Source organism: Denticeps clupeoides, chromosome 18, assembly GCF_900700375.1.
Source record: "Denticeps clupeoides chromosome 18, fDenClu1.1, whole genome shotgun sequence".
Taxonomy (NCBI): domain Eukaryota; kingdom Metazoa; phylum Chordata; class Actinopteri; order Clupeiformes; family Denticipitidae; genus Denticeps; species Denticeps clupeoides.
The window spans coordinates 807,558-833,950 of NC_041724.1; the positions used below are offsets into that span (position 1 = coordinate 807,558).

The 26,393-nt window shown below is 49.4% G+C and overlaps 1 protein-coding gene across 2 annotated transcripts; it reads right to left on the bottom strand.

The window, feature by feature from the left end:
* Positions 1-26,393, bottom strand: glra4a (glycine receptor, alpha 4a). Of its 2 annotated transcripts, none has more exons than XM_028960734.1 (9): positions 26,020-26,393; positions 8,807-8,908; positions 8,474-8,541; positions 7,071-7,294; positions 6,072-6,154; positions 4,396-4,533; positions 4,107-4,321; positions 3,131-3,280; positions 1-845 (listed from the first exon to the last, which is right to left on the bottom strand). In XM_028960734.1, exons 1-9 carry the CDS (start codon positions 26,057-26,059, stop codon positions 552-554), a joined length of 1,314 nt encoding a protein of 437 aa, XP_028816567.1. In that variant the 5' UTR covers positions 26,060-26,393; the 3' UTR covers positions 1-551. The 2 variants fall into 2 exon arrangements, with proteins under 2 accessions (XP_028816567.1, XP_028816566.1); XM_028960733.1 differs by having other exon boundaries at positions 8,807-8,913.

Here is a 26,393-nt window from a genome sequence, read left to right on the forward strand (position 1 = left end):
TCCTGGTAGAATATCCATTTATTCAAATTTAGACAAAAGGGGAAGTACACATTTGTGCTGTCTGCGATCATCGAGGAACTCTGTTTATGTACAATTTTTACATTTTTTAGATATATATAATTTTTTTTTCTAATATAATCTCATAGTGTGTTAATAAAAGAACGTCTGGAGAATAAAGATCTGATTCCTGCCCGTCTCATTTCAAGTTGTAAAAAAAAAAGCGTTTGAAAAACATTCATTCGGAGATGCGCAGTGGTGGTAAATTTCAAGTCGCAGAAACCCGTCCGTTGTCATCACACTTCCTCATCCTTCTCGCGTCGGGCTGTGGAGCCCGTGTTGGACATCACCCTCCTCTTCATTCTCTTTTGTAATCCTGAAGTCACACCTGAGCACGTTGGTGAAGCGCTGAAGCAACTTTTTTTTTTTTATAGCAGGGATGCAAATGAAATATTTCCTAATTTTAATGCAGCACTCACACGCAGTTTTGGTTCAAAGAAAACGTAGCAATGAAAAGAAAGGGAGGAAGAGAAGTATTCGTTGCCGCAGTGTGATTACAAAGCTGCATGGACGTCCTCGTGCCGCAGAACTTTGTAGGTGATCCAGTAGAAGATGTTGAATATGAGGAAGCTTAACGGGAACACGGCTCTGGATATGGTGTCGATCCTCTTGGCTCGGTCCACGAATCGCTTGCGCACGGCGTCGCTGTCGTACATCATGGTCATCGGTGGCGGCGACGGGAACACCGTGGATCCCTCCATGGCTGTTCCGTCTTTCGTCTGCAGGCAGTGGCCCAGGCCATAACCACGGAAGTAGAAGCCCCGGCTTTCCCTCACCAGCTCCTCCTCCTGGAAGCAGTGGAACGTAGATGTCAAGGTTAATCACGTCCTGACTGCAGAACGTACGAAAAGCCGCAAACTGCAATCTTCCACCGTCCTTTCTGTACTAGGTTGCAAGTTTCCAGCTCTGGTTCCTGCCTTCCTGAGATGCTTTAAACCTCATGAAACAGGACCAGATATCTTCTGGTCCTGAAGACCATGGTGCACATCTCTAGTTAATCTGTGCAGATTGTCACACTGGTAATAAAGTGTGCGGTGAAAGAGAGGCCGGTGACAGAGAACCAAGCCGAGAGGCAAGACGTTTAACCTTCTCTTTGTGGGTCGAGGACACGTTTCGGTTTTCAATTGGAAATGCGAAATAATGGACCTCTCAATTACGCCTCCACAAACAATGGGCCCTCCCATTTGATGGATGGCAGTGGCTCGCCCTCTTTCCCGGAAAAAGTGACTCGCTTTTCATACCGTCCCTTAGAATATTAATAGGCGTGTGGCTCTGCTTTGACACTCCCCTTGACACCAATAAAGATGGCAGCGGCAGGAGGGGGGCCACGCTATTTCTGGGGAGTTCGGATCTGGGTCCAGTTGCAGCTTAACGCCTGAATTGTCCTGACGTGATGCGTTCGGAGGTTCTCACGCTGATACCAGCGTCTCCTGGAATAATGTTCCAGGCGTGTGAAGCGGAAGTTTAATCAACACATCGAAGCTGAGAAATTACACCTCGTGCATTATTCCTGTTTTCCCCAAAAAAATTTAACTCCTGTCCCAGGTTCAAACCCAACTAACCACCTTTGTGTCCCTGAGTGTCTCCAGGGGGACTGTCCCTGTCACTACTGATTGTAAGGCGCATTGGATAAGGGCTGGAGATGTAAATATAGGTAAGTTGTCATGTGATCAAGGGAACTTGGTACGCAGGGATGACATAAAGCCCACAGGTCATTTAAAATGTCAGCTAATCTTAATAAATACGTGACTCAATACAAAATATCAATAATGTGCTCATTAATATATCAAACTGTTGTGAGAAACAGGAAACGAGGGACTGAAAAAGACATAGAGCACAGAACGGTGAGGACAACAGCAGGAGGACTAGGGTTAGTGAGGTCATACAGGTCACAGGACAATTCCATCCTCAGTGGGTTGGTACTCGTACGGGTCTTAAGGACCGTTCCAGCATTAAAATAATGTTGCAGTACTTTTCAGTTCGTTTGAACAGTGCTGCTTTTGCAACAAATGTTGGATTCATAAATTACAGAATGTTCAAGATTCTAAAATAACCAGACTTAGAGCAACTGAGAGCAATTCGTAATAAGGCTGTTTTACACATCTAATCAAATTTGCAAAATTTTGCTTATGGTACAGTGTGTATGTTTGTGTGTGTGTATATATATATATATGTAAATTAGACAGCGGACGAGCACCAGGCCATTACTGACGTGTGATGAGGACAGTGTGGATATTTCATGCACGTGGGGGGAGAAGGCTTCTAGTGGAGCAGGGTCACAGTTACAGGGCTTTACCCTGGCGCAGGCGTTGCACCGCTGCTTGGGGTTGCTGTGGTTGGCGCTGTGGTTGGCGCCGTTGCCAGTTCTCTTCAGCGATTCCTCGCTGCTATGCTCACTGGCCTGGACCTCAGACGGGATGGATACAGAGAGATGGTAGAAATGTGATGTTTTTCCCGGATGTTCTATTTAGTCTTTCCTGCATATTTGCACTGGGTCCAGATGGCCTTTGGCTCTGAAGAAGTTCTTGTAAAGGGGGAGACGGGCACGAAAGGAGGCTTGAAAACAAGCAGAAAAACTGCTCAGGCGAGATCAGGCAACGCTGCCATATAACACAGATGCAGCAATGTCTAAAGATGAATGAATAAAACCTAATAATACTGTATAATATACATTTTTGACCATATTCTAGTATTTCGGCGGTTGAAAGTTTAAAGTTTTGTTGAAAGTGTATTTTTAATTTTTTTTGTATATATCTGTAACGTTTGCCTCTCTACACAGACGCGATACAAAGCCTGCTTTGTTCTGTCCTGGCGGGGGTTCGGTACCGTGCCCTGTTCTGAGATTTGTTCATTGGCCCAGGAAAGGTTTCGCCAGGTTCCGTGGAGGGGCGCAGATTACCATGGAAACAAGCCGCTCCCCGTTCCCTCACATGTAAAGTGACGGGCAGCTGTGTGTGCGGTGCTGAGTGCACAATGTGGGCGCCGCTCCCAATCAAAGTGTGATCAGAGTTGACAGGAGGATGTGTGCTTGGTGTTTATATGCGTGTGTGTGTGTGTGTTATGTGCTGCTCACTATTCTCTGCCTCCGCTGCTTCTTCCTCAGTCTGATGAACTCCTTGTGTTGCCTGGAGACAAAGTTGACCGCTGCGTACTCAAGCAGGGCGGCGAACACAAACAGCAGGCACACGGCCATCCAGATGTCAATGGCCTTTACGTAGGACACCTGGGACACGAAAAAACACACAAGACACAAGGTCACCCCTCAATCAATCGAGCGATTGATTAGGCAGCTTTGGGGAATAATCAGCAGCTGTTGACATTACGCCCTTCTCTAGTGACATCTAACAAACCCAGGCGGAAGGTCAAAGGGCAGTCAATGCCAAGTCTGTTTACCAGCCACCGTCCTATCTATAACCTCCTTGAGGATTAAGGATGGGACAATAAATCAATATGGCAATACATCGTGGGGCAGTGGTGGCCTAGCGGTTAAGGAAGTGGCCCCATAATCAGAAGGTTGCCGGTTCGAATCCGCAAAGGTGCCACTGAGCAAAGCACCGTCCCCACACACTGTTAGTAGCCTAGTGGGTAAGACACTCGCCTGTGAACCAGGAGACCCAGGTTCAAATCCCACTTACTACCATTGTGTCCCTGAGCAGGACACTTAACCCTAAGTTGCTCCAGGGGGGGGGACTGTCCCTGTAACTACTGATTGTAAGTCGCTCTGGATAAGGGCGTCTGATAAATGCTGTAAATGTAAATGTAAATGCTCCCCGGGTGCCTGTCATGGCTGCCCACTGCTCACCAAGGGCGATGGGTTAAATGCAGAGGACAAATTTCACTGTGTGCACCGTGTGCTGTGCTGCTGTGTATCACAAGTGACAATCACCTCACTTCATCTTGTGATACCGATGATAAGCGATGGCTAATTTGTTGTGGCAATTGAGTCTCAGCTGATTTAGAAAGTTTGATGAATAAAGTTAGTTGTTTTTATCTATGCAGTTTAGATCATTGTAAGGTTTGCTCAGACTAAAGCCAGGTCTGCAGTTTACCTTAGGCAGAGAAGCTCTCGACCCTGAGCTTTGAGTGGTCATGGTGAGGACAGTGGTAATTCCCAGGCCCACTCTCGCCGGTGCCGCATCCATGTTTATCCAGAAGGACACCCAGGACAGGATGACGATAAGCAAACTAGGGATGTACATCTGGATCAGGTAGTATCCCATCTGCCTCTCCAAGTGGAACTTGACTTCGATGCAGGTGAATTTCCCTGGAACACATGTGAGGGTCACCAAAGCAGAAAATGGGACAAGCTGTATAAAAGAAGGGCTGCTGATAGTAAACCTGTGTTGTAGTGCTTGGTGCAGTAGCCAAGGTCCTTTTCCTCCTTAAGGACAAACTGTGGCAACATTAGATCATCTGCCACCTGCACTGGACCATCTGAGAGCCATTCAAAGATCAGGTCATTCATGGTGTAACCAACTGTAGTGATGGAGGGGGAGATTCAGATGGGCAGAACGAGAGAGAACTTGTCAGAACATTATAACATCTAAAGACAACCGAGGCAACAACTGGTTCTGACCAGGACATCTTCTATTTCTCCGTGGTCCAATTCTGATGGTCACACCTCCCACTGTAAGACCTTTGGTGGTGTTCTGACAGAGGTTAGCCTCTCCAGTGAGTCTTGTCTCCAGTCTTGTCTCCCATCAGCTTGTCTCCAGTCGTCCTTCCTTGGACCACTTTTGCCATTTTATTCCTCCAGAGCTGATCACTCCTCGAACAAAACCTACTCTTCACCCCGCTCCAGTGAAGATTCCACCATCTGAAAACCATTCCATCTCCCTACATTCCCATTCCCCATCTGCTCCACCTTTCACGATTTCACCCCTCCGGAACACGGGGCGATTGTGGGTGCATTAAAAACACATGAAGACTCAACACATCCGAATAACACTGATGTCTATCAGCGAGGGGGCCTGTTGGGCCCCGAGTCACACAGACATCAATTATTCAAGATATTATCGCCCATCCATCCCAAACACCTGTCAGAAAACAAACCAGGCAAGAACATTACATTCTTCCACCTTCGGAAACGCTTCGGTGGAGCTGAAACATTTTATTGTGTCGTTTGAATGCAAATCTTTAATAAAACCTCGTGCACCCGTTGCATGAAGATAATTTATCATGAGTGTTGTGGATTTGGAACACATTCCGTGTAGGCGTCGGCCCTGCTTCTCCTCGCATGCGTTGACGTTCCGAGACAAGGTGACCACGCCCTTCAGCCGAGTCCAAACGCCTGATAGGGACGACAGCTGCTCATCCCATAATCACCAACGATTCGACTGGTAAAGGTGGGCGCGTCCTCCACCGAGTACGAAGGCGACTTGTTGGATTCGTTTTAGGGAAGGTTATCCCGGGTTATCTCGCTCGCTCCTGCAGTCCGTAGCCGCGCCTCATTTGCCTCACAACGTCTTTTTAAAGATGATGCACGAGGGGCAAACCCCCCCCGTCGGATATCCGCTTAACTTGATTTAAGTTGGGTCTCCCGGAGGGAAGGACCGGGTCACCCAAGGGCCACCGAGGTGCGTCGCTTTATAAAAGAGACACAGAATGAAAATTTCATTATTGATATCCCGGAAATTGGTTTTCCCAGAAGGGAGATGGTATCCGGCAGGGGTCACGGCTGGAGCTGTACCGTCTTCCTCTTCTTCTATCCCGCATTTTTTTTACCAGGCAATAGGCACATTGTGCATGACTGACAGACGATCAGAATTGAATTAGTCTCGAGGAACGAATGGGAATTGGGTTTCTCTCATTTCCGGGTCACGACCACATTTCCTTTTTTCCCTCAAACTTATTCCGTCACCGGCACACGTCCACGTACAAATAGAAGAACAGCAACCCTCCGTGGGTTATTTCAACTCATTATGTTGTCCGAAGCTGTCGGAGTGTGAAAAGGGGAGAGGAAGACGGGGGGACAGACTGAATGGGGTAAAGACACAGAATAAGACACGACTCACAGCTCTCAAGCTGCATGGTGCACGTTTGAATATCCATGGGGAAATTCTTCAAGTCCATGGGGCACGACAGGATGAGAGTAAGCCTGAGTAGAGGGGAGCGAGAAAAGAGGTGGAGAACAGACAGAGGAGCGACATTGGGAGAGATGCAGAGAGGGAAGGGGAGAGGAGAGACGGTGTTAGAGTCAGAGAAAGACAGCTCAGATGAATAGAGACAGGAGAACATAAAAACCGTACCACGTCCTGAGGTGCGGCCGCAGCGGTGTAATGTCCCATGATGCATGGTGTGTGTTTTTTTTTACACGGGATAGACACCCATTCAACAGCGAGCTAATTGGCGGACGGAATCGTGCCTTTATTTACGGCCGTGCCGGGGCCCGGGGGCGGGAGCGGGGGCGATCGGAGGGTTCGGACTGAGGAAGTGCTGTAATTACCTGCCGTAACGCCTCGCTCCGAGGCGCGCCGCTCGGGGAGGCTCGTTTCTATGGCGCCGGCATAATGTGCAAGCCGGGCCTGGGAAATGTCCCCGGACGCGTGACTGATGGATGAGCCTTTTATGTTTGCCCAACATGTCATTTATCCCCCGGTCCCGGAGTGGCACTGGACGGGTCCCGGCGGTCGCGCAATGATTTGTTTGCAAATAAACAGAATCAATAGCGAGAGGCGACGCCCGTCTCGCATGTCAGCCAGTGTTCGTGGCACAGAGGCAAATGGAAACAACTGCTCGACTTAAGTGCAGTTTAACAACAGCTCACGTCCTGATTAGCTGGTGCTAATGGGGTTCTCTACGCCCCTAATACCCCTGGTACACTGGGGATGTCAGCGGACGTCACAAATGCGACCCCGCCCACTGCCAGCACCAACGTGCGGATTATCAGCACGTTTATTCCGTCCCTCGGTTGCGTATTTCTAATTCTAGTTCCAAATTCTGACGATCTTCCCATGTTGGTGTGGTAGGCGGGTTAGGTTGAAGGTGCCAGTTTGGACACAGACGTTGGTTACCTGATGCTGTAGAGGACGTTTCCATTCTGGAAGATGCGGAGCAGCTTGTTGTCTGTAGTGACCTCGTGGAAATTTGCCCCTTTCTCGTTGGCGAAGAAAAGATCTGGCTTCCAGATAGAGTCCAGCATGGAAGGGTCCAGGTCTAAAGAGGCATCGGGGTACTCGCTGTAGGCCAGTCGTGGGTCGTTCCACTGCTGCCGCAGGAACACGTTGAGCCTGTAGTCCTGGTGGAGAATGCAGACGTTATCATCTGGGTTGGAATTAGTGTTGTTCTCGTCAACAAATTTTTGCAAATTTCCTATATGACGTGACAGAAACGAGACAAGATGCAACATAGATGCTGGACATGTCTTGATAGCGATATATATCAAAATATATCATGTCATATTGTTGAAAATAAAAATGAGACTTAATGTGGATTACAAAATAAAAACTAGATTAAATAGATGAGAACAAGACGAGTTACGTTATTTCCTTTCATTTAACGGCGTTATTATTATTATGCAGAATGTCTGTTTCCTGCGTCGCACAGATGATACACATAAGTGGCTTTGACTAAAAGAAATGTTCTTTTTTGCTCATGCTTCTCGTACTATATTGACTGGGTTGAATAGAATTACATTACAAAAATAAATAAATAAATAAATAAATAAAAAAATTGACTAAAACTAGACTGAAATATTCATGGATATTCTGACTAAAATGAGTCTGGATGTGACTAATGAAAACTAAAACATTTATAGTTGTGATGGAACCAAAAAAACAACATTTCTCAAAGTTTTATCCAACTTGATGGATCAGAGTCGTGTTTAATGTACGTTGGTGTTACATAGAGGGGCTAAAAAGGAGTGACGGAAGAGGGGATTTAGTTCGAATGGAGGCCGCGATGCTAATGAACTGGTATAATGGAGCCCCTCAGGCACTGACCACAGCATGCCTCATCAGGCCCGGAAGGTTCTGAAGCAAGCGCTAAAGCATTCATCAGAATAAACATGAGGCTTCAGCCGCATTATCAAATGGCTCTGTTGCGCGGCTTTCTGACCCATAACGAAGAGAGCCTCGCCCCCCAGGGCATTTTCCGCGTTGCTCTGGCCACCTCACAGCGGTCCTCTCTGACATTCTGCTGACCTCACCTCAACTTTAAGCCCCGGGGGATCTCGTGTTTCTTTCTTTTTGTCTCACTTTTCTCTCTCCTTCATTTTAATAGCACAGCGGACAGTTCATTATCCACACATCCGTTGACCCCGGCGCTCTCGGGAGATCCATCTCCAGTTAAGCCATGTTCTCGCTTCACCAGCGCATCTCTTTGTCGACTTCGAGATTTCGATTAGCATTAATTAGTCACTGATCTCATTTGTTGAAGCATTGTGTGCTGTCATATATTGAGGCTGCAAACCACCTACCATAGTGGTTTCTGTGATGGATCCAAAGCTGTTGATGAAGATGTTACAGGTGACGTTTACTGGTGGACCTGGGTGGAGAAGAGAAATTGTTTCCAGTGATGCAGAATTTATTCAGCATGCACTTTGGTCACTCCAGAACATTTTTAGAATAGAATTTTTTATCGAGTTATAGAATAAATATATAGAATTCAGTAGATTTTTTTGTCATCTTATTGATGTGCAACAAAGGAACTATGAGGCTGCCTGCAACATAGTTAGAACATCCCATGTGTTGGAGAAGATATGGAATTGAGTTTTGAGGGTGTATTTAGAAAGGATTTCTCTCCAGCTCACCTTTGAAGTTGGGTCTGATGCGAGCGTCATAGCCGGAGGTCCTTCCCATGAGCTTGTCCAGGAAGTCAGATGGGGACATGGGCTTTTGGGCTTTGCAGCAGCCTGGTCTGCCAGCACATGGGCAAAGTGAAAGTGAAAAAAAGAGAGAGATGAGACAGAAGTCGGCAGGGCCAAATTCACCCAGCCTGAGATAAACTGCAGCTTTTTTCACCGCATGCAGTCATTGTGCTCGAGCAAGGCAGCTCCACGCAGGCCTTAATGTCGGAGCAGATAGACCTTAAACACCAGGGGACCTGGGTGAAGAGCCCTCCTGACTCTGAAAGTGGGTCCAGACACAGCACGTCTGACAGGTTGATGGCTCAATCGAAATGCCGTGGATTTCACACAGGGGAAGGAGGACTTTGATTCTCGCTCCAGCCTGGCAGAGCTTGCGTCTGACGGGCGTGTTGGGGTAGATGAAGCCGTCCCAGAGCTCCAGGGCCTCCTCCTCACCGCCGCCCCCCTGTTCCAGCCTTAGCCTGCTGATTTTCCACTCTTCTTTTCATGCAATTGTTGGCAGATCAGTCATGATCCCTCACCGCTTCCTGCGGAGTGCTACCGTAAATCCTGCCCAAAGGGCTTTGCCTTTCAATTCTTCACCTTGCGGAATTGAAGACTGGCCAGTTGTCACATCCCTGAACTTAAGTTAACACCCTTATTTTATACACTGTGGCCTTTAACTCGTCCAACAGTATCCCACGGATCCGGCCGGGCGTTCCGATTGGCTGCAAAAGTCATTACACCTCCCACATACCATACGGGCGTCGTCGTTTACTAGATCCACTGCATTTTCAACTTTCCCACAATTTAATGGGATATGCTGGACAGCGAAGCCAAACAAGAAATGCGTGCATTGACAGCACCACGACTGAACGACTAGCCGATCTCTGTCCTCGGAACGAGCGGCCGATAATCCCAGCGACGCAAGCACATTTTTATCACCCTAAAATAAATGGGTGTTTTGCACACAGTGAAAGTGTACAAGTTGCGTCGATTGTGCTATTTTTATTGATACGCCTCTGATAAATGGAGAGCTTGACGCCGTTTTTGGCGTTTGACACGGACACATTTATGTGTACCCGGACCAAAGCTCTGTGACTCGGTCTGATTTTACTTGACAACTTTTCACACATCTGGGGATTGGAGAGTTTGAGCGGAAGCGTTCAGGACTAAATCGCAGTGACGCTGATCTGTTTAGTCTTACTGCAGGAAAAATAGATCTGATGCCTGGGTGGAGAGTGATGGCGGCTGAAGGCGTAACTGGAGGCCGTGCGTTCTGTGGTCTCTACGTCAGATTTGCACGACCGCCTGGTGAGATCGGAAGGAGCTATTGTTACTAGAAAATGCTGTTTGATGTACAGGCCACCTTGCAGCGTCAATGCATCAATGTCCATAAAACAACAAAGGCGTCCGATTTTCTTTTCCCTACAAGCTATAATGTGTTTCGCATTTCGGTGACCTTTGGATTCATCTCTCGTGTGTGAATAAAGTAAGCATTTCAATTTATGGTTTGTTCATACATGGGAATTTTTTGACCTCTTACATTTTATTTCCATATAGTCTGTTTTGGATCGTCCACATATTTAAAGTCCTAGAGCCAAAAGCCAGAGAAGATGCAGAGAAAATCTGTCTTTTTTTATTGACCCGAAGGGCATTCTAATAAGTAATAAGTAAATCAGATTAATAGTCATCATTGGGACTGATGAGATTCCTGATTCTGGGATCTGCTTTATTAAAAGTTTGTTATAAATTAAGGATCCCTTCCTGAAGACCTCTGTCCCGATACCCATGCATTTACTGGCATGTAGGATAATATGGAAACGTCTGAGAAGAATTATTCACCACGTTCCACTGCCTCTGAAAGGAGATTTTAATTTATGGAGCTTTGTCTAACGCCGGTGCTTCTGCAGCCCTCCTGAGCCAGCTGAGAGGTTGGTAGGGGTCACCGTCCATCTTCCTCAATCTCAGGCGTTGGGAAACTGATCATGAAGACGACCCCTTGGCCTCCGGTCTGTTTCTGACGCTCCACGTTTGACCGTCAACAGAAACGAACGACTGACTGAACATCCTTTACAGTCTCTCATTGATGATATGCAGATAACGCCATCTGGCCTCGCCGTCTTCTAACTGAATTTTGCTCGGTTTTTGGAGGAACATCCTCACAGAGGAGCTGTAAGAGAAAAACTAATAACCGTTTATTGCCTCCTGAAAATGTCGACGTTTATGTCACAGCCAAGGCTCAATTGAACAATAAAAACCAAGGATCTAGTCAAACCTGGAAAAGGTTACTGGCAAGATTACAGAAGAATTGTGTAAAATTCCAACAGTCATAAATCCTGGTTGGGTCATTGATCTTTAGACTGTAGTCTGTACAGGTGTTCCGGTGTGAATGTGCTGAAACTGCTCTGAAGCCACAGTGTTCCCAGAGGGTCCAGCTCACCCCAAACCATCTGGATTGGGTTCAGGTCCGGTGACTGTGGAGGCCAGGTCTCCAATTTTGTTAAGTACAGAACTCCACACAGATGTGTTCATTCATAGTTTTGATGCCTTCAGTGAGAATCTACCAATGTAAATGGTCATGAAAATAAAGAAAACACATTGAATGAGAAGGTGTCCAGACTTTTGGCCTGTACTGTATGTTTTTTCATGGAACATGCATTGCAAACGTTGTATTGTTGTGGATAAATATTCTAATACCAGGTATTTCCTTAAAGCTTCCAACTTAAAGCTTTCCGACAAATCTTAATATGAGGCCTGAACAGCGCCTTTCCTTAGACTGCGTCGCATCAGAATGAATGCCGAACACAGACCTGAATGCTGACACAACGTCTGCATCTGCATTCGGAAATTAAGGCAAAGTGCTGATGCCTTCTGCATGGGAACAGGGGCAAGGGCTTCAGCGCAAGGTGTCAGGCAAGCCGACCGGCGTGTGAAAAATCCCAGCTTTGATTAATCGTTCTGGGCCTCTACGCAGCCGAGCCATGTGCAAATGCTTACAGTGGCTTTATGGGGCACGAGTCCTGAAGGATTTCCCCCAGACGAGTTGTACAGAACTTTTTACTGCTCCGTATTTCAAGCGAAGCTTCGTTTGATCCGATGTGGCGATGCAGCTACGTTGGCGTGCATCAGTGTGGGCGTCACAGTCCACCGCTGATCAGGGGACCGCAGTGGCACACGTGGGAGGCGGACAGTAGACCAGAACGGCAAGTCATTATTTCCCTGTGTGATGTCTTCACAGTACGACGTTTTACCTTTTACGTACACTGCATGTCTTATCAACACTTTAACTGATGGCTCTTAATACGAAATGCATATGAACGTGCATCTAGAAACCAGGTAGAAACGGACAGTTTAAACACCGGCGCCCATCTTTTCTGCGATCATTAGCGAGCCTCGGATCTGACAGCACTTCACTTCAGAGCAAGACGTCCGAGGTTTCATTTCAACACCTAATCCTGTTTTTCTGTGCCGAGCTAAAGAGTTGCGCTGACAAGCCTTTAATTTGGGGGGTGAGTTACATCAGAAACGCGTTCGGCACCGTCAGCAAAACACCGGCACGTCGTGATGATGGCCGCCAGACTCTTTTTCTACTGTCCACGTCCAATTCACTCCCTGTGCACCATCCACTGATGCCAGGAGCCATATCGATCAACCAAGGATTTACAGAAGCATCCATGTGCGTTGGACATCTACGCATCAAACGTTATTAGCATTAAAGCTGGAACACGCTGAGTTGCTGCACGTTCCTGCTTCATGCATATTCACGCCTCACAACGCAACGCCACTTTTAACGCGGTGGGCCGCTAGTATCACCCGCCGGCGAGGTTCTCCGTGGCGACAGAGAATCTTTAAGCAAGGTGACGGCTTTTATAGCCCCCGCTCAGGATTCACCGGAGCACACTGCTTTCAATTAGACAGGAGTCCGTATTCCACACATGAGCTGGCAACATATGCCGCTAATCGCTGTTCATTAGTGAGGCGTCTGGAACTCTCGCAACTCGGCCATTCGGCGGGCGATAACGTGTGGGAAACAGGTCGTGCAACCTGTTGTCGCAGAGGCACAATAATCCATCTCCGGGCCGCACATGTTGAGTAAAGTGCAACGCAAACATCTGCGTATCCGGATTAGTTGTTCTGCCTCGATTCGATTTGGCAGTTTAAAAAAAGAAAAGAAAAGAAAAGAAAAGGCCTTTCTGCTTTTGATCAATAGCGTCGTCGGGAAATAGGATTTGGTGCGTTCTGCAATTTCCCTGCTGCCCATTCGATGGTTCTGATGGTGATGGCCCCCTCCGACCGTCGCACGAGAGCAATAAATCTCGCCTCCCCGAGTCGAGCGAAAGACAAGAAGAAAGAGAAGAAAACACAACAAGACGGAAGAAAAGGGGACGCTTTGAAAAAACGCTGCTGATCAGACGAAAGTGGGCAGCGGTTTTCCTGAGACGTGTCCCCTGGTGTCTTTCTTAGCGCTGTACAGAGGTACTAACACAAGCGTTCCTGGCCGTTTGAAGGTTGGCCGTTGGTGAACGGAGCTCTGCTCTTTTCTTCTCGGGTCTGTCCCACCTCAGGAACGCTGAACCCGGCAATCACAGAACGTCTCAGTTGGATATCACGTCCTGAAACCCTTATTTCCTCCACATTATGACGTGAATCACGTGAACAGGTTGTCGTTCCTTCCCTGGACGTTTGAAGGTTGGTCGTTGGTGAACGGAGCTCTGTTCTTTTCTTCTCGGGTCTGTCCCACCTCAGGAACGTTAATATTTCTTCCCTGAACCCGACAGTTGGGTAAAAACACCAAACAGAAAGGCGTTTTGCTGTGAGGAGTCCAGCCCCAGGGAGTCCAGCGTTCCTTCTCGTCTCATTTTAACGCTGCATCTCACGTCCCACCATCCCCCATCGCCGCATACAAGCGGCTTCATTTTCACCGTCGTGTAATTACGCAAATCCGCCGGCACGCGAGGCGTCTTGTACGTTTAGACGCTTGGTTCTGAGCCCGAAGGGTTAATCGCTTGTTGTGATACTGCGTCTCGCGCGTCCTCCTCCTTCACCGGACGCTGAACGCCGGAACGGCTCCCATTTGCGGAGAAGAAGGTGCTTTTTAATTGGCACCATCTTCACTCTGTAGGCCTTCCTCAGAAGAGCGGCCCCGGCTCTACTCCACTCGGTCACCGCACGCAGTAATTACGCTTGTTTGAGTCCTTTTTAGAACACAACACCACCTGATTAATATTTCATCCGGGGCGAGAGAAAGAGAGAGAGAGAGAGAGAGAGAGAGAGAGAGAGGATGGATAATTGAGTTTACAGTATTCAAGGTACAAGACCAAATCATCGGGGGTCATTAATATTACATATCGCCTCGTGTTTCTTATTGCAGCTGGCCGGGAATCCTGCTGTATAATTCTGGTTTAATTAGTTACTCGTGGATTCACGTTTCGGACGGAAAGTTCGGCTCTGGGGTGGAGATCAGCGTGAGGACAGTCGTAAAAAAAAAAAAAAAAAAAAAAGCTGAAACCGAAACGCATGTTTCAGAAGGTCTCCCTTCCGGAATTTAGCCCGCCTTGGGGCCTGGGAGGGTCTGAAATCCCAGCTGATTGCCTCCCGTCATCGGTCGGGCTGCGGTGACAGGCGCGCTGATAACGCTGTCGCCCTGACAGACAGTTCTGATCAATCTGCCCCTGACTGGATCTGCTCCTTCGGCGCTGGCGAAAAGCCGGAATAAAAAGTGGCAGCGCGTTATTGGTCGCGATCGAAACGGGACGAAGATTAAACGAGAAATCATGGCCCCGAAAATAAATCCCAGCTGCCTCTGTCTCCTGTTGAAATGTCACCGTCCTGCTATCTCCGCTGCAGCGCCTTCCATGTAGGGGCGACGGAAAAATGACATTTAGCACGTTCAGTGATCGGCATCTGCAGCCGAGCGCCTGACGTAAAACGGGCGAATTACAAAGCATCCGAACCGCTGAAAGCGGCGATGATTTTTTTTGCTGAATTTACACTATAAAGTGGGCCGGCTCGACTGGTCTGTTGAATTAGTCCGCCGACCGAGAGCGACGGGGGAAGAGCGAGGAACACAGTTAACGTGCAGAATCGCTTATCTGGCCTCGGATTTATCATCAAAGCAACGGTGGGCGAGTAAATAATAGTGGCAGCGCTCACAGTTGGATTTGCATGTCTGGATCGAGGCTCATTATCCTGCCCAGTTCCAGATCACGTCCCGAAACCCTTATTTCTCCCACATTATGACGTGAGTCGCAGATTCGAACAGACTGAAGCACAGATTGATGTTCCATCGTGAACCTTCAGCTTTAGAAGGCGAGAGAACCGGATGACAAATGGCTGGTAGTAGCCTAGTGGGTACCACACTCGCCTATGAACCAGAAGACCCAGGTTCAAACCCCACTTACTACCATCGTGTCCCTGAGCAAGACACTTAACCCTGAGTGTCTCCAGGGGGGGACTGTCCCTGTAACTACTGGGTGGTCGTAGCCTAGCGGGTAACACGCTCGCCTATGAACCAGAAGACCCAGGTTCAAACCCCACTTACTACCATCGTGTCCCTGAGCAAGACACTTAACCCTGAGCGTCTCCAGGGGGGGACTGTCCCTGTAACTACTGGGTGGTCGTAGCCTAGCGGGTAACACGCTCGCCTATGAACCAGAAGACCCAGGTTCAAACCCCACTTACTACCATCGTGTCCCTGAGCAGGACACTTAACCCTGAGTGTCTCCAGGGGGGACTGTCCCTGTAACTACTGGGTGGTCGTAGCCTAGCGGGTAACACACTCGCCTATGAACCAGAAGACCCAGGTTCAAACCCCACTTACTACCATCGTGTCCCTGAGCAAGACACTTAACCCTGAGCGTCTCCAGGGGGGGACTGTCCCTGTAGCCACTGACTGTAAGTCGCTCTGGTAAATTCTGTGGCTTCAGGACATGTGTTTGGACTTCTTTTTTTGAGGGTTGTCACCTTGGGCCAGTATTTGGTTGTCATGCGTGCTCGTTATTTTGCATCAGCGTCGAAATAAATTGCAGATAAAAGAATGCATGAGTCCAGCTTCGAGTTGTAAGAAGATCAAGGTGATGTTATTCCAGAGGGCCGTCTGTGAATATTACGCTGATAGGAATTCTGCGTATTGTCTTTGTGCTTTATTAAACAGTGCGCTGTTGCTCTATGTTTGACGTATTGATTGAGCTTTTGGCTGCTCAGCTGTGGTTGGAAGCGTACCGTATTTCTGGTAGCGTAGAGATCCCCGTTATAAATGAAGTTTTCAGCAATGCAGGCTTAAATTTGTCACCCGTGACAAGGCTCATTATCCAATCACTTTTTATGCCATTGAAACGCCCGTTTATCCTTGTAGGGTACTTTTCAAGATGGCCTTCAGGTTCTGTAAAAATAGCTGCCTTCAGATGCAAAGATTATCCCATTGATCAAAGTCGATTGTTCATTTGTCTCGTTGCGTTTGTCGTGTTTGGTGTAATAAAGTGCAGCGTTGGGAGAATTCGGGACGTGGGGTTCTGAAGACTGAGAACCTCGCTTGTCGGATAATGAAGGGGAACAGCGTTTGGCGGCGTGGCAGGAGGGGCCATCTTGTCTGTGATCGACGCCACCTCGGCTCGGCGGGAGGATCTCAGCAGGTGATCACCGCGACTGTGTGTGTGTGTGTGTGTGTGTGTGAGTACAGTAGGCAGACAGTATAATTAGAACCCGCAGTCCGGTTGGTGGGGGTGATTAATGTCTTCACTTTTCTACCTGCGCCGTGTGATTATGGATGGCGGTGCCAGCTGGCATTAGTGTGGGTATTAATCACGTGCCCAGATATGAGTGCCTCTCCTAACCACCCTCCTTCTGTGGAGTCGGCTACCCTGCTGAGTCACCTGGTTAATCCCCGCTGATGGGAGGTCTCCCTGGCTTCCAGAACTTTCCCCCACAGGAGCTCGTGCCGAGCTTGGGGCCGGGCCTGAAACTCCATCAGACGGCATCTTCAGGTGGAACTGGCCTGGATCAGAGCCCAGCAAGTACAGGCAGACACGAGAACTGGCAGAGGACCATGAGGAACCCACCTACCGAGGCTTCGCTGAGTTTTCTTCTCGCTCCACATGAGGCGGGCGACGTTCGGCTTTGACTCAGCACAAACCACCAGCAGCGTCAGACGTCCCTGTGAGATCACATGTCCCACAGGGAACCAGACATCTACCGCCTTTGTCTCCACTCTCTGGGCCAAATTAGAGGGATCTCAGCTTCCCGGCCTCTGTCGAGCCAGAAGAAAAGTTATTCTAAGCTTTGCCAAGAATGAACAGCAGCTGTCAGCTGATTCCAGTCAGGAAATCCTCTAGAAAACGTATTCTAGAGACCTCAGATCTGGGTTCCACCAAAAATCCTGGTTGTCGTAATGACCTGATGCTATTGGGCCTTTGGGCCTGATGCTGTTGTAAATGTGCCCCGTTTTTCAAAGCAGTCTTATTTATTCTCACTGAGCTGGTGCCAGGTTCAAGTCATAAAAAAAAAATGAAATATGCATAAAGCACGGTGTAACTGGACGGATCAGCACGGAGAACCGTGAATTTTAGCAGAACACTCTTTTGCTGACCATGTTTTTTTTTCTGGCCGTGCCGTATACAACACCAGCGTAGAGCACAGAACCTCAACGAAACGGACGTAAACGTCCTCTCGCCAGAATCCTGCCCCGTTAGCAGCTTTTTTCTGGCCGTGCCGTATACAACACCAGCGTAGAGCACAGAACCCCAACGGAACGGACGTAAACGTCCTCTCGCCAGAATCCTGCCCCGTTAGCAGCTTTTTTCTGGCCGTGCCGTATACAACACCAGCGTAGAGCACAGAACCCCAACGAAACGGACGTAAACATCCTCTCGCCAGGATCCTGCCCCCTTTAGTAGCTTTTTTCTGGCCAAGCCGGTTACAACACCAGCGTAGAGCACAGAACCCCAACAAAACGGACGTAAACGTCCTCTCGCCAGGATCCTGCCCCCTTTAGTAGCTTTTTTCTGGCCAAGCCGGTTACAACACCAGCGTAGAGCACAGAACCCCAACGAAACGGACGTAAACGTCCTCTCGCCAGGATCCTGCCCCCTTTAGTAGCTTTTTTCTGGCCGTGCCGGTTACAACACCAGCGTAGGGCACAGAACCCCAACGGAACGGACGTAAACGTCCTCTCGCCAGAATCCTGCCCCCTTTAGTAGCTTTTTTCTGGCCGTGCCGGTTACAACACCAGCGTAGGGCACAGAACCCCAACGGAACGGATGTAAATGTCCTCTCGCCAGAATCCTGCCCCCTTTAGTAGCTTTTTTCTGGCCGTGCCGGTTACAACACCAGCGTAGAGCACAGAACCCCAACGGAACGGACGTAAACGTCCTCTCGCCAGAATCCTGCCCCCTTTAGTAGCTTTTTTTCTGGCCGTGCCGTTTACAACACCAGCGTAGAGCACAGAACCCCAACGGAACGGACGTAAACGTCCTCTCGCCAGAATCCTGCCCCCTTTAGTAGCTTTTTTCTGGCCGTGCCGGTTACAACACCAGCATAGAGCACAGAACCCCAACGAAACGGACGTAAACGTCCTCTCGCCAGAATCCTGCCCCCTTTAGTAGCTTTTTTCTGGCCGTGCCGGTTACAACACCAGCGTAGAGCACAGAACCCCAACGAAACGGACGTAAACATCCTCTCGCCAGAATCCTGCCCCCTTTAGTAGCTTTTTTCTGGCCATGCCGTTTACAACACCAGCGTAGAGCACAGAACCCCAACGGAACGGACGTAAACGTCCTCTCGCCAGAATCCTGCCCCCTTTAGTAGCTTTTTTCTGGCCAAGCCGGTTACAACACCAGCGTAGAGCACAGAACCCCAACGGAACGGACGTAAACGTCCTCTCGCCAGAATCCTGCCCCCTTTAGTAGCTTTTTTCTGGCCGTGCCGTATACAACACCAGCGTAGAGCACAGAACCCCAACGGAACGGACGTAAACGTCCTCTCGCCAGAATCCTGCCCCCTTTAGTAGCTTTTTTCTGGCCGTGCCGGTTACAACACCAGCGTAGAGCACAGAACCCCAACGAAACGGACGTAAACGTCCTCTCGCCAGAATCCTGCCCCCTTTAGTAGCTTTTTTCTGGCCGTGCCGTTTACAACACCAGCGTAGAGCACAGAACCCCAACGGAACGGACGTAAACGTCCTCTCGCCAGAATCCTGCCCCCTTTAGTAGCTTTTTTCTGGCCAAGCCGGTTACAACACCAGCGTAGAGCACAGAACCCCAACGGAACGGACGTAAACGTCCTCTCGCCAGAATCCTGCCCCCTTTAGTAGCTTTTTTCTGGCCGTGCCGTTTACAACACCAGCGTAGAGCACAGAACCCCAACGGAACGGACGTAAACGTCCTCTCGCCAGAATCCTGCCCCCTTTAGTAGCTTTTTTCTGGCCGTGCCGTATACAACACCAGCGTAGAGCACAGAACCCCAACGGAACGGACGTAAACGTCCTCTCGCCAGAATCCTGCCCCCTTTAGTAGCTTTTTTCTGGCCGTGCCGGTTACAACACCAGCGTAGAGCACAGAACCCCAACGAAACGGACGTAAACGTCCTCTCGCCAGAATCCTGCCCCCTTTAGTAGCTTTTTTCTGGCCGTGCCGTTTACAACACCAGCGTAGAGCACAGAACCCCAACGGAACGGACGTAAACGTCCTCTCGCCAGAATCCTGCCCCCTTTAGTAGCTTTTTTCTGGCCAAGCCGGTTACAACACCAGCGTAGAGCACAGAACCCCAACGGAACGGACGTAAACGTCCTCTCGCCAGAATCCTGCCCCCTTTAGTAGCTTTTTTCTGGCCGTGCCGTTTACAACACCAGCGTAGAGCACAGAACCCCAACGGAACGGACGTAAACGTCCTCTCGCCAGAATCCTGCCCCCTTTAGTAGCTTTTTTCTGGCCGTGCCGTATACAACACCAGCGTAGAGCACAGAACCCCAACGGAACGGACGTAAACGTCCTCTCGCCAGAATCCTGCCCCCTTTAGTAGCTTTTTTCTGGCCGTGCCGGTTACAACACCAGCGTAGAGCACAGAACCCCAACGAAACGGACGTAAACGTCCTCTCGCCAGAATCCTGCCCCCTTTAGTAGCTTTTTTCTGGCCGTGCCGTTTACAACACCAGCGTAGAGCACAGAACCCCAACGGAACGGACGTAAACGTCCTCTCGCCAGAATCCTGCCCCCTTTAGTAGCTTTTTTCTGGCCGTGCCGGTTACAACACCAGCGTAGGGCACAGAACCCCAACGGAACGGACGTAAACGTCCTCTCGCCAGAATCCTGCCCCGTTAGCAGCTTCGAATCTGGGAGTTGCCGTCGCTGTTTCAGCTTCGCGTGCCAGCGCCAGGTCCGAGCTCGGGGCGAGACACATGGCAGCCGGCGTGAGGTCGGCAGAGAAGCCTGCCGAAACGAACTGGTGCCCTGTGCTTTAAACAGCAGGGATCCTGGGGTTGCCAGCAGAACCGAACGTGCTCTTGTGATCATTAACACTGTTAGAAGTACACACATCATTTTCTAGACAATTCTGGAAAGCTTCTTCGCGCTTGTTGGCTGGTCCAAGCAGAAGGAACGGTGTTATTTCCTGCAGAAAGAGCAGCGAGGCGTGTTTTACTCGGTTTAACAAGGAGGTGCCGTACGGCTTATGCTAATCTCCTGAGTAGGTGGCGGCGAGCTCAGAAGCTTCTCCAGAACGGAGGGGGGAGAGTCTGGGATCTCCTCCAGGGGGGTGGATTTTGACCCGTCTCCCTACATCGTAGTTTAACCTGGCTCCTCCGGCACCCCGAGTCTGCTGCACACCACGACTCTTTCTGTCATTTGTGCTGGGGGAAGTGGTGCATGCTGGGAATTGATCGACTGCGCCGGGTTTATTCCCGCCGGTCCATTAGGGCCGCGGGAGACGAGAACAACGAGGCGGGCTGGTGTGATACCGTTCTCTCGCATGGGGGGTCGGCTTTAAACATCGGCCCCTGCCAGGTGGCCCTCATGGCCGTTTAAATATCTTTCAGGCCTGCCGGCGCAGCGTCTCAGAAGGACGTGCTCTTTGGGAGAAATGCAAGCACCAACATGCTGACCTCATGCAGCCGAGTCTCCCTCGCCGTCTCCCGCCCCGCCACCGGCTGTTGCTGCCATACGCGGCGGTCACCTGGCCGGGGTCGGTCTGGTCGGACATCAAGGTGAAAGCTGGTGCAGGAGCGAGTCGCTGTGGCGTAATAGATTGGGTGGGGTGCAGAGGTCCGGCCGTGTGTGGTGGACGCAGATAAACACGGGGGGAGCGTGGCCGTGCATGTCTGATACCCGGCCCTCGTTCTCGAAGCAGCGGCGGAACCACACAGTGAGCGGTGGGGGTCAAAATGGCAAAATTGGGAGAGATCCTATCTGCATGTGCTGTAAAAAGAACAAATCACCGGTCTGGCCAAAAACATTCCTTCCAGGTGATGAATGTATAAATGAGGCCTTTCAGAAAAAGTACATGGAGGAAATCTAAGCCACAATCTACCGTCGCTGCCGCACTGCTAGAGTGATGAATGGGACACGGTAGGGCAAAAAAAACAAAATCCATGAACATTATTTTAAATTCGTATAACGCAATTTTGGTGTCTGTCAGTTGTGATAATAGCAAAAAACAAACAATATTATGCTACTAAAGTAGCATTTTCAATCATAATTTGTCTGCAGCTCATTCTACTTGTGAGAAAACTGTATTGCGAATCGTATTGTAAGACGAGTGCATTGTTTCATCCTTTTTACATTTACATTTACAGCATTTATCAGACGGCCTTATCCAGAGCGACTTACAATCAGTAGTTACAGGGACAGTCCCCCCCTGGAGACACTCAGGGTTAAGTGTCCTGCTCAGGGACACGATGGTAGTAAGTGGGATTTGAACCTGGGTCTTCTGGTTCATAGGCGAGTGTGTTACCCGCTACGCTACTACAACCCAGCTCTTCTTGAGTAAGACATCGAGCCACACTGGCTCTACTAGTGGACAGAAGTCCAGTAAACACAATGTTAAGATACGTGATGTCCGTATTGACTGATCCTTCCTCTGCTGTGGTGTCAACTCCCACTTTAAAGATGCATTACAATCTGATCACACGAGAGGGATGCTAATGTTTGATGCAGGACCTTTTCCACTGACCGGTCATAGCTCTGTAGTCCGGTTCTCACTCTATTAAAGAATAAGCGAGCCAGGAGATTGTCCATCCCATGATGCATTTCAACAAACATCACTGTCACCTTGGTCCTTCCAGCCCTCCTCAAGGGTGGCCAGTCAATCCCGCTAATGGGTGCTGTTCTGGGACTGAACCAGAGCTCTGACCCTGCGGGGCTCGAACCTACAGCTTTACCCTTCAGAGACCAAACCCCCCTCAGTGCTGCTCCCCCATTAAACATAATTAGCTGCCAAGAGACAGTAATGGCGCAGGCATCAGACAAGTGGATCAATATGTGGCAATTCACGGTGGCAACTGGCCGCCGACCGAAGCGATGCTGCCGTAACTGTAGCAACCGCCTCTCGCCGGTCACAGAAGTCCCGATCCAACTCGGCGGGGAAGTGAAGTGGCCGATTAGTGCCACCCAATTTAATTTGCTCACACATGAAGCCGTTCGAGGGCAGAGGGGGGACATGGGATCCGTCCTCGTCCCTGGACATGCAGTGAAAGTTGTGTGCGTGGTGTGCTCGTGGTCTTCTGTTTAATGGGAGCGACCTTGAGCCCGGTGCCTCCGAGTGCGTATATCATAACCGAATAAGACAGATGGGAGCATCTCACCCTCGGAAAGCTGCACTATACAATCATTTGAAATAATTTACTATTTGCATTTTTGTACAAGACTTTTTACATTTGGTTGGCTGATTGAATAAAAATGTGTCGTCGTGCACAGACACGTCTCGCACTTCCTCCCACTGGGTGCTGGGTGGCGCTGTGGTCGGGTTAATTATCAGAGGTCCAACGTGGGCTGCTGAGGAAGAGGGGAGGTGGTGGGGATTCCCTCGGGGTCGGCCCGTAATACGTGGCTCGCGGCGTCAGAGGTCAGCGGTGGGCAGACAAGTGGTCAAACAGACTAAATGGCCGCGGTGCTCTGGGGAGCCCTTCAGGATCGTATCCGGTCGCGGGCGGTAAAAAAATGGTGGGGAGATTTCCACAGCCGTCCATTTCAGACCAAATGGTGGAGAGCCCTTTCAGGATCGTATCCGGTCGCGGGCGGTAAAAAAATGGTGGGGAGCCCTTTCAGGATCGTATCCGAAATGTAATGAATATTCAAGCTTATCGCGCTTTAGCTCGGAGTTTCTCTGTCTCATCAGCGTTTTTTTTTTTTTTTGGGCTTCTCTGCAGACCGAAGGAAGGCCGTAACGTCTCATCTCTGGAACGGGGAAAGGTCAGGCCCCCTCCTCAGCAGCCAAAGCTGAGTGAAATGAGATGAGAGCCATCATTCACGTCTCCACCGTTGGCTGAAGTCTCCACGACACCCGCCATCTGTCTGAGCTCCGATCCAATTCCCTCCGCGGCGCCCGCCGTATTTGTGTCACCCGCTTCTGAGGCTCGCCGTCTTTTTGCTACCCTTTCACCCCCCCGTGTTTACAGCGAGGCATCGAAGCAAACCAACAGATATTGAAATAGAACGGGTTTCGGCAGATGTGACTCCTGTAAACACGCAGGAAAAGGCGAAATACCGTACGGAACCGTTACAGTTTAAATACTTTAGTGTCAATGGTCCCCGCCTTTGGAGCAGCCAGCCACATGGTCTTTAGTTGGTGTGTTTGAGGTAGAAAATTGGCTCCGCCTCCTCCCAACCCTCCGCTGGCATCAGTCAGAAAACATGAGATGACTAAACATTAAAATCACTTATGGCTTTAGTGTAATGAGTAGAAGTAGGAATAGTTCCAGTAAAAGGGACAAACCCCCCCCCCCAAATTGTTCTTGGAACGTGCCATACAACGTCCTTGGGACAGAAGTGAACATTTTGGGAATCTTTAGTGAACGTTCAGAGGATGTTTCTTTTTAGATTTCCATTGAACTATAAAAATGCACGGACAAACTGGACGTATTCTGCTTTTCTGGACAAGAACAGGTGCTGGCCATGTTGGAAGCCGTGTGATTGGTCTAATGACGCTAATGGCAGTCGTGCCAGACAACAGACCTCAGGTGCCATCACTTCAGGCCATGAAGGGTCCCGTCTGCAGCGTCGCCATTCAGTGTCCAGCTACCACACTTCTTCTTACTCCAACCGTCCACTTCCTCTGCGTTCCCGCGTTCCTCATATCCCGGCAGGCCTAGAGGGAAGCTCATTTGCAGTTTTGTGGAGGTTTTTTATTTTTTTTGCTTCCTCACAGATCTTCTATTCCTTGTACAGTTTAATTATTGATAGTAGATGCAAAAAAATCCTCTGTCTCGTTTCGTACAAGCGTCAGAACTCCTCGCAGGACTCACCCGCACCCAAACTTGTTTACACGTCTCAGAGTGTCTGGATTAAAGAACGCTTTCATGCCGCACGGCGACGGCATTAAATTAACGTCTGTTTTTTAGCGCGCGAGAGAGAGAGAGAGAGAGAGAGAGGTAAACCGATGGAAAGCTTCATTCCGCACTGCCGCTGGTTTGTAGCCGCTAGGCCCTGTTGTGCCACTGATGAAATCTGCAGAAATGCCTCGCTTCTCTAATCGATAAGCATTTTCGATGAAATAAACACAAAAACCTGGTCTTATTTGGCAAGCCTCTCGTTAGTATCGATATTCCTGAACTGTTTGACATTTTTCCCACATTTTCACTATTTTCGCCTTCATAAAACATACATGTTAATTGTGCATCAAATGCAATCTAGAGAAAGGACTGGGGATTGGATGCTACTTCCTGCTGCAACGTAACGTAATGTTCAGTGTTCCAAAATGTTTTATTGGTTGAGCGTTGTCCTAATATTTGCTATTTCTTCTGCTTACATAATATGACTGGTCCCTGCATGTTTGACCCCTAAACTGACCCCTTTTACCCGGAGTGACAGAGTCCTTTTCACTAAAACACAGGTCCTGTCCCCCCGGCAGCCATGCAGTTGTGTTCGAATGCTCTGACGCACCTTTCCCTATTCATTCCCCCCCTAAGAGGAGTATTATTTAAGGTTGCCTGAGGGTTATCTGAGGGTTCCTGCTAATCAGACGCCTCGTGGCACTGCCATGAAGCCACATGGTGATTTTCTGCATGTTTAGTAATGAGGGTGGGAGGGTCCGCACAGATATCGACTCTCGCAGAGGGTCTTCACCCTCATCCTGTGCGTTTCCCTCCTCCACGTTCCTTCCTCGCTCCGCACCTCATCCCTCCTGATTTCTCGGAGGAAGCGTCTCCGAGCGAAAGGCGGGTCGCTCCAGTGGCGCCCCTGCTGCCGGGATCATGCAGATTTTAATTCCACGCCGTCGACACCTGGGCTCGACGGGCCGTGAAATAGGTGCCATCCTACCAAAAAAAAAAAAAAACTTTCCCTCCCCTCCTATTTTTCCGCCTGTAGGAGAGTGAGATTTCCACAGCCGCGGATATTAAGGACGGGAACGAGAGAGAGAGAGAGAGAGAGAGAGAGACCAGGCGTGGGGGCTGCATCCTCCCGGGCCACGAATGTATTTACACCAACCAAACTTTCATTTTCCTCCCAAACACCTCGGCACATCCCTTCACTCCGACTTCCACAAATGCCCCAAAGAACCATGATAATTCCACCTGGACCCGGATCAGTGCCTTTAAAAGCCCCCCCGGGCCCTTTATCGCTTTTTAACGTAAATGCTGATCTTATGAATGCCTTGCGCTTGATTTGAATAGTTAAAATGGGAGTAATGCTTCTTTCTAATAACCCCACGGTGATGCGCGGTGTTGTTCACTCGGGTTTTCTGTGACCTGCACGCACGTCAGCGATAACGATCAACCTCCATCCAGCCTCACCTGCTTTTCATGGCCACTTTACCTCCTTTCGTCCGTGGCTGTTCTATACAGGTGACGCTCTGGTCCCCTGAAGCCCTCGCACCCTTTACATCACCGATCAGATTTGATGCCCTATTAATGTGAGTCATCTAAACTTCTAGACAAATATTTGTCACGCTTGCATGCATTCAATCACACAGTTCTATGCAGGTGATGGTTTTAAAGAACGTGACTCCCAGAGAGAAAAAAAGTGTCTTACCTGATGATCCCCCCTTGGAAAAACCCAAAAGAGAAGACATATAGAATCCGTATGACCTGTGAGGGCATCCTCTTCCTCAGTCTCTCCAAGACCCCGTGGAATAATCTGCGGTGGCAGGCGGAGGAACTAGCAAATCCACAGAGCGGCAGGTGGAACTGGGCGAAACGGCATTGTCTTCTCCCAGAGTGGTGGTCCTCGCCTCTGTGGAAAGTTCTCAGCGGCCCCCCCTTCCCTCCCGCTGCTGCGCTCCGACGCTGTTAGATCCACAGCAGAAGCTGCCCTCGGCAGCCAGACAGCAGGAGACGGGGAGTGTGTGTGAACATGCATGTGTGTGTGTGTGTTTGCGTGTGTTTTGGAGGGAGTGGGCGCTTCTC